This window comes from Capsicum annuum, chromosome 4 (genome assembly GCF_002878395.1).
Source record: "Capsicum annuum cultivar UCD-10X-F1 chromosome 4, UCD10Xv1.1, whole genome shotgun sequence".
Taxonomy (NCBI): Eukaryota; Viridiplantae; Streptophyta; class Magnoliopsida; order Solanales; family Solanaceae; genus Capsicum; species Capsicum annuum.
Window position 1 is genome coordinate 202,048,231 of NC_061114.1, and position 9,133 is coordinate 202,057,363.

The window sequence follows — 9,133 nt, forward strand, 5'->3', positions numbered from 1 at the left end:
AGCTGCCAACAGCTATGAATATTTTAGGCATTGTTAATATTAATAAAGTAAAAATTACCTATATAACGGTATGTTTACTAATATTTACATAAAATTTCTACTTTTTACAAAATTTGCATAGCCATCAAGAAAAATATATAAAAAATTCACAGATAAAGCAGAACATCTTCACTATCAAACAAGTAAACCATAGTTTTTAAACAAGATACAAACTAGTAAACATTTATGCAATCATAGTTTTTAAACGAGATAAAAACTAGTTAACATTTATGCAACCATAGTTTTTAAACAAGATACATTAAAAACATATGAAATATAAAAAAAATAACATGTATCTCGTACAACATAACATAAATATATAAAATGCAATCAATATAGATGTTACTAAAACTGTGGCGAAACAATAATACATAAGAAACTTGAAGAACCATCAAGAAAAATTTATAAAAGGTACACAGATATGATTGAACTACTTTTTCATCAAATATTTTGTAAAATTTCAAAAACAATACTTAAAGTGTATATAACAGTAAAAAACAGCAACTAACTTCATGAAAAGTTTTAAATATTCAACTAATACACAGCTATTCAATATTCAGAACACAATATTTTTTCGTTGGTATGAAGCTACTCCTTGACCTCGGTGGGTCGACATTCTCACTAAAGTTTTTATTCTCTGCCTTTTGAGACCCATACTTGAAAAAAAGTGATGTGTATCTCAAACGAATACGAAAATCTAAGTCCACTTTAATCAAGTGCACTTTCCTTGTTGTTGCATTCCCTACTCCATAAAAAAAAATTATAACAGATACATATAATATAACCTTCTCCATAATATGTATCTCAATGCTTACTAACATGTATCTTCGGAATACTTATTTTAATATAACTTAAAAATACAAGAGATACATATAAAATGCTTAGTTTTAGTGGTATTTACATCATACAATAGATACAAGATAATACAAAATGTATCTTCAAGCTTAAAAACATGTATCTTTTATTTACTTAGTTCAATAAAACTAATAAAACATTAGATATATTAAAATGCATATTCATCTGACCATAGATACAAGATAGTAAAATAAGTATTTAGAAGATATAACAAGTATCTTTTGTAATACGTCTTTCAATAAAACTAAAACAACACTAGATACATATCAATGTTATGCTCTTCTGCTAAGCAATAATTTGACTCCACTATCAACGCCGCTTTGAACCAATCAACATACTCGTTTTTTAGCCTGTGGTCTCAAAAAAGTAATAAAAGCAAAAAAACGTCGGTCTAGAATCTTATACATGAAAAATTGAAAGGAGCAGGAGTCATTGAGTAGCTTGTTTGTGAAATGTTGATCCATGTACCTGCTCGCTAATTACTGGACCAAGATCGGCATCAGGTTCAGTTCCAGCGCTGGCCTTCAGGACTTTTGCACGTTCCAACAGTTTTTCTTCCCTGCAAGATTAATTTACTGTCATCCATCAAAGATGTTAATAGTAAACTAAACGATTTGAATAAAGTGGCGTAATAATGTGAAATTTAAAATACGTTACCAAGGTTTTGAGTTCCTAACAAAGACAACTGTGCTCAAGCATCTTTGTCCTGTTGCACCAAAATCAGCCGCTACTAAAGCATTTATCATGAAATCTATGTTTGCATCAGGAATGACGATGCCATAATTTTTGGCTCCCATATTGGACTGAAGGCATTTTTAGGTGGTTAGTCATTGTTCTAATCATAATACCAACATTAAACATGTTTCCATATTGGCTAATACAGGTGAGAGGAGAGTTGGTAAATTACACTAACCTGAACCCATTTTCTTTTAGTTGATGCTCTAGAATATATATATATATGCATGCCAGCCTGAGGGGTAATAATAAAGAAATGAATGATCAATGAACCCATGGAGAACAAAATGATTCAAAATAGAGTATAAATTAATTGACAATCGATTTTACTTGAAAAAAAAATCACGTCAGACTAGACTATCTTAAAATGCCAAGATGGTTCTGCAATTAAAACTCTAAATTGCTAACAAATTCACTTGTGAGGTCCAACAACATTCACGACAATAACAACACCTTTCTCGGTAGAGACTTAACTAAAATCTCCAAAACCAGATAACATAAGTAGCTGCAGAACATTACTAGGAAAAGGTATGGCAAGGACAAGTTATGTTCAATCCAAAAAAAGAGTAAAACAGAAAAACAAAAAGAAGAAAAGGAAAGACCGACCAAGAATTATATCAAACCAGTTATTGATCCATCACTCGACATTAGCCACCATAACCAACCCAAGTTACAGAAGTCGAAAGATAAAAACTAGCAAATTATGTATATTTTTGGTTTTGAGAACATTGTACTACCTAAGGTCCTATATCTATAAATACACATAAAGTATGTAACTGTAAAGAACAAAAAAAATAAAATAGATTGAGATGAAACAAATCTACGGTAAGACAATATAATATATACAAAAACCCTAAGAACATCATAATTTAGATACAAAATAATACAAAATGTATGTTTAAGCTTAAAAACATGTATCTTAGAAGAAAAAATATGTATTTTTATAATACGACTTTCAATAAAATATAAACAACACTAGATACATGTCAAAGCATTAACAGTAACTCACAGATACAAGTTAACACAACATCTATGTATCTATGTAGTTATAAACTTGTATCTTTTATAATATGATTTTCAATAAAATTTAAATAACACTAGATACATTTCAAAGCATTAACAGTAACTCACAGATACTAATTAACACAACATGTATCTATGAACTTATAAACTTGTATCTTTTGTAATACGACTTTCAATAAAATTAAAACAACACTAGACACATATCAAAACATTAACAGTAACTCACAGATACAAGTTATCACAACATGTATCTATACTTATAAACTTGTATTCTTTGTTATATTAATTGCAGTAACACTGCTATAGATATGAACTAGTAAAGATGAAAAGAAAAATTCGAGTCATTAACCAACAAAAACAGGAATACAAAACAAAAAACAATAGGAAAAGGAGAAGTCAACATCAACAACAATATACCCAGTATATTTTTTAATCTCTATTCATAATGTTAATTCAAAACAATATAGCCTAAACAAACGATAATCAAAGAAATTGCATAACAAAAAAACTGAAAAAATCACTTTGTAAACCCAATCGCAAATTTTCTTTTTTTTTTAAGCGTAAAATACGTATAAAAGAAATTGAAGGGAATTATTCAACAGACACTACAGGATCCAAGTGTAACAAAACAAACACAATAAAATAAAAAGGGGACTATTCAACAGAAACTTTAGGATCCAAGAAAAATACAGACCATAGATCGCACAAACTTCAAGGCACTTGTATAAACCTTTAAAACAAGTAGGCTAAAATGAGGAGAGAAGGGGGGGAACTGCACAAGAAGTTAAAAGAAAGGATATCCACTAGATTTTTTATCACAACTTTCCTTCACTAGCTAGTAGAATTATGATTAAAATCTTGAATTCCCTTCCCTTGCAATGTATATCACCACGATACAGAGTTAATAATCTTTTTTGATACGGCAAGCCAAGCCAAAGGATAGAGTTAATAAGGATAACGACACCAGCACCAACAGTTATGTCAGCGGTAGATTAGTTTGAAGAAATTGGAAGGGAAGGAATACAACAACAACAACATACCTAATGCAATCCCAAAACTGAAAAAATCACTTTGTAAACCCAATCGCAAAATTTACAATAAAAAATTCAATAAACAATGTCGTTTTTTCAAAATTATTTTTTTTGAAAAAAAAGTAAAATAAGAATAGAAGAAATTGAAATTGATTTTAGGGAGAAAATTTACCTTAATTTAAAGGTTTGAATTAGAGAGAGAAATTGGATAGAAACTGTTGCTTGAATTAACGCTTACAAAGAGGAGAAAATGAGTTAATTTTTGATAAAGTTACAACTAAAGAAAAGGAGGTTTTAACTTGTATCTCAACTTCACCGAAAAATTATAAATGTCGGGACTTAAGTAATATTTTAGAAGTGGAGTGATTTTTAGTAATTTAGAAACATAAGTTGTTTATTTAGGTAATTTTTTCTATAATTTATAATACTCTTCTTGTTCAAACTTTGGTGGTATTGATAATGAATTTAGATTTTAAAAGTAATTTAAGTTTTTAATTATTATGATTTATAATAATCTTTTTCTACTTCAATTTAAGAGGCTGATATAATTTTGAGAGTCAACCAAATATCACGATTGAAATAGCGAAACCGGCACGCCTTGAATGACTCATAATAACTAATTAGAAGTGATATAGCAAAATTGCTATAAAAAATACTTGTGAAATTTTTTTTAAGTGGGCCTCATATAAGATGTCAAATTAATTTAAAACATCAAAAATTAATTTATCACTTTATGTTTATTTTGCCTTTTTAAAATAAATGTTATTAACTTTTAAATACTTATATGATTTATAATAATTAATTATGGGTGATATAGTAAAATTACATTTGAAGCAACTGAAAAAACCATGTCATAAATGTCTATTTTACTTTATAAATGTCTATTTTATTTTTTTATTACATATTATTATTTTTTAGAGAGTCAACCAAATATCATGATTGAAATAGTGAAATCAACACGTCTTGAATAACTCATAATAACTAATTACAAGAGATATAGCAAGATTGCTATAGTAATTTGTAATACTTTTCTTGTTCAAACTTTTGTGGTATTGATAGTCAACTTATATTCTAAAAGTAATTTAAGTTTTTAATTATTGTTATTTATGATATATTTTTTTCTATTTCAATTTAAGCGACACTGATAGAATTTTGAGAGTCAACCAAATATCACGATTGAAGTAGCGAAAATGGCATGTCTTGAATGACTCATAATAACTAATTAGAAGTGATATAGCAAAATTGCTATAAAAAATTCTTGTGAAGAATTTTTAAGTAGGTGTCATATGAGATGTCAATTAATTTAAAATATTAAGAATTAATTTATCATTTTATATTTTTTATTAAATATTATTAATTTTTTAATACTTATATGACTTATAATAATTACTTAAAGGTGATATAGTAAAATTACGGTTAAAACAACTAAAGCAGACATGTCATAAATATCTATTTTATTTTTTAAAATTAAATTTTATTAATTTTCTAATATGTAAATGTCATAATTAAGAGTTAATTAATCACTTTATGTTTATTTTATCCTTTTTATTAAATATTGTTAATTTTTTACTACTTAGATGACTTATAATAATTACTTAGGGGTGAGTAAAATTATTGTTGAAGCTGATGAAGCAGACATGTCATAAATATCTATTTTACTATTTTTAAAATTAAATTTTATTAATTTTTTAATACGTAAATGTCATATAATAATTAATTAAGGGCGATAGTAAAATTACGAAACAAGCAGGCAGCTGAAAGCAGGCATGTCGACCGCCAGCTGCCTGCTTCCAGCAACTTCCACTCGCGTTTCTATATAGTAAGAATACATTTGAAGGATTAAAAAACGTCATTTTTAAAGGAAAAGTTCCTAAAGAATTTGAAGCAACATCCAGTGAGAGACGCTCTATTTCTTCATCAGAAGCAACATCCATTTTTTTCTGTTTATCAAGTTTGAAGATTTGAGAGAAATTTGATGAAGAGAAAGAGGAACAAGAGAAAGAGTATTTGAGAAATGAGGAAAAAAAGATGAACAACGAGAAAGAGTATTTGAGAAAAATTTGGGAAAAAAAAAAGAGAAATAAAAAAACATTAAATAAAGGTTAACGACAAATAAATTAAAAAAATAAAAAAATGAACAAATAGATAATGGTTGAGAAAAAAGAAAAAAGAGAAAAAAAATAAAGATTGAGACAAATAAATTAAAACATGAAAATAAAATTAAAGAAAAAAATATAAAAAATAGAATAATAAATTTAAAGGGAAAAAATAAAAAAGTAGAAAAAAGTAGAATAATAAAAGTAAAGGGAAAAAAATAAAAAGTGAAAATAATAAAAAATAAAATTTGAGAGACAAATAAGTATGGAAAGTTTAAAAATATATTTGAGCTGCAGAGGGCAAAATGGTACTTCTACTATATTAAAAAATAAGGAAGGTTATTCTTCAAAGACATTTCTTATTGGGGTCAAATATCTAAAGCCACTCATATTTGGGTCTATGACATGTAATTTCCTGTTTTTAAATTAATTGATGCTTAGATTTGAGGAAGAAGATGAGGTCTGTTTTACTGTATACATTTGTATACTATATTGTATATTTTTGTATATACAATACAATATTTATTTGAGCGATTTTCCTCGTTCTCTCCATTTTATACATACTTATACAATATAAATACATTGTTAAACATTATATATACATATGTACATATTGTATATTATGTATATTATTGAATAATTATATATATAGCATTATGCAAAATTATAATAGGTATATAATACACTCATATATATATATATATATATATATATATATATATAAAAACAACACACACACAAAACATTATATAAAATTATAAGAGATGTATATTATAATTATATGCAATATTATACAAAAAATTTGACTTTATTTTCTTGATTCAAAAAAAAAAAAATTAACCTCATCTACAGATAGATTCAATATTATTCAAAAAAAAATTAACTTTTTTTAGGTCCATCTACAGATTTTTAACCTTGACTAAAAAAACGGGTAAAGGTTTAACTATAGTTTCAACTTTCAAGAGCTAAAAGTTTCTTTTTTTCTAAACTTTTCCTCTTTATTAAGAGGTATAGATCTCTGTGGCATATGAATTTTTGATGGAGGTATAGATAGCTTATCATTTATTCTGATCCATATCCTTTTTTGGACCATTTTAGATATTGAAGGAATCAAAAGCTTAACTATCATTATAGTAGTTGACAACTTTATTTCCAGGAACAACTGCAAAAAGAATGTCCTCGGGATTTTTTTCTCACTTTAAAAGTATGAAAATAAGGTATATGAAACAACCAAAATACATGTAATCTTAAAAACAAGGAGGAATTAAATACGCCTTTTCTTAAGGTCAAACAATTTAAACCAAACATACTAATTGCACAGAATACATTAGGGATTACCATTGTCTTAGCTAAAGTGTCAATCAAGATTTTCTCTCTTCATTTTTTCAAACATCATATAGATACAAAGATGCACAAAAGAGAGAATAATATTTGACTAAGGATGTAAAGTAACTTGAGTAAATTGAAGGAAAGGTGTCTTTTAAGTCTTGAATGAAGGATTGGTGATATTGACCAACTTAAAAGGTCAAACATCATTAGGAAACTTGATTAAGTTAATTGTGGACTTGATTAATATTTTCAAAACTTTCTAATCTTTTCAAAAATACAAATCAACCCAAGCCACACCACTCTTTAATCCAAATCAACCTCCCCCAGTCTATCTCCTCTCTCTCGACAACTTCTCTCAACTCTCTCCCAACAACAGTTCTGCAAATTTTTCCTTTCAATCCTCGGGGACTTCAACCTCCGACGATAAATATTTGGGCTTTGAGTTCCTTTTTGACTTCAACCTTCAATCAACGTGACAGGCTTGCTCTCCAACCACAACAACTTTGAATTCTTCAACCTTCAATCGATGTAATAACCTTGCTCTCCAGCCAAAATAGCTTCAAATTCATCATCGTTCCTTTTCTTATTTCACAGGTAAAAATTTATGGCCTTTTTAGTTTTGAAGAAAACGAGGAACTTGAGCGAACTTCTCTTATAGTATTGGTTAACAATTTTAATATTTGTTGCTTTAATTTGAAATGTGGTCTGAACAAAACCCTAATTTCTGGTATTTCTTCTCTTCTCTTTTCGAAGTAAATTAAGATTTTTTGTTGTTTGTTGCATTTTTTGAAGTTTGATTTTTGTTGTTTGTGTTTATAAAAATAAAACAATGATTTGGGTTGATTTGTCCTGTTCTTGTTCTTGGTAAAAATAATGATATTGTTGTTTTCCTGTTGAACAAAATCATGCTACTATTTTTTATTTTATCCAAAAGATTATTCATCTAGTGCAACATATTAACCATCTAATGCAACAGATTTATCAGATGATGCAACAAATCAACCATCAGATGCACCAGATGAACCATCAGATTACAATTCTGATGCAATAGATTTAGCATATGATACAACAGTTTAACTTTCTGATGCAACAAATTAACCATATGTTGCAATAGATTAAGCATCGAATAAAAAATTTGATGCAACTGATTAACCATCTGATGCAACGGAAGAACCATCAGATTAATAATCTGATGCAACAGATGAAGCTCCTATTGGATAAAATCCTATCAACTCTTCTAAAGGACATGTCCAAGACATGATTTTTTCAACTGATCATTCATCTACCGCGATAGACGACCCAATGTTGGAACAAATCTAAACAATATTGACCATTGATAACTGTTCCAACAGATCACTCATATATTGCAATAGATGTGTGACCTATCGCACAAACCATTCATCTTTCTCAATAGATGGGTGATATATTTTGTATTGTCACAATAGATTACTCAGTCGTTGCTGCAGGTTAGTTAACTGTTCTGACAAATCACACATTTGTTGCATTCATCTTTCTCAAAAAATGAGTGATATATTTTGTATTATCGTAACAGATTACTCAGTCATTGCTACAGGTTATTTAACTATTCTAATAGATCACTCATAAGTTGCAACAGATGTGTGATCTGCTGTATAAATCATTCATTTTTCTCAAAAGATGAGTGATATATTTTGTATTGTTGTAATAGATTACTCATCCGTTGTAACAGGTTATTTAACTGTTCCAACAGATCACTTATGCTACAATAATGTGTGATCTGTTGCATAGACCATTCATCTATCTTAAAAGATGAGTGATACATTTTGTATTATTACAATAGATTGCTCATCCGCTGCAACAGGTTTGTTATATGCTGCAACAGATATACTACCTGGTGCAATAGATAAGTGATCTGTTAGAACTATTATTTTACTGTTTTACTTGTTAGATTTAATGTTATCCTTTTTTAACGATGCATTAATCAACTATAATATATTTTTTTATGTTCCTATTAATTTTAGATAATATGGCTCCCAAAAGAACAGA

The 9,133-nt window shown here is 27.9% G+C and overlaps 1 protein-coding gene across 1 annotated transcript; it reads right to left on the reverse strand.

Annotated features, from left to right (window-relative positions):
- Nucleotides 1–1,119: 1,119 nt before the first annotated feature.
- On the reverse strand, nucleotides 1,120–2,440 carry LOC107869557 (methylmalonate-semialdehyde dehydrogenase [acylating], mitochondrial-like). Its single transcript, XM_016716076.2, has 4 exons — nucleotides 1,808–2,440; nucleotides 1,552–1,697; nucleotides 1,363–1,453; nucleotides 1,120–1,244 (listed from the first exon to the last, which is right to left on the reverse strand). Exons 1-4 carry the CDS (start codon nucleotides 1,904–1,906, stop codon nucleotides 1,224–1,226), a joined length of 357 nt encoding a protein of 118 aa, XP_016571562.2. The 5' UTR covers nucleotides 1,907–2,440; the 3' UTR covers nucleotides 1,120–1,223.
- Between the last annotated feature and the right edge of the window lie 6,693 nt (nucleotides 2,441–9,133).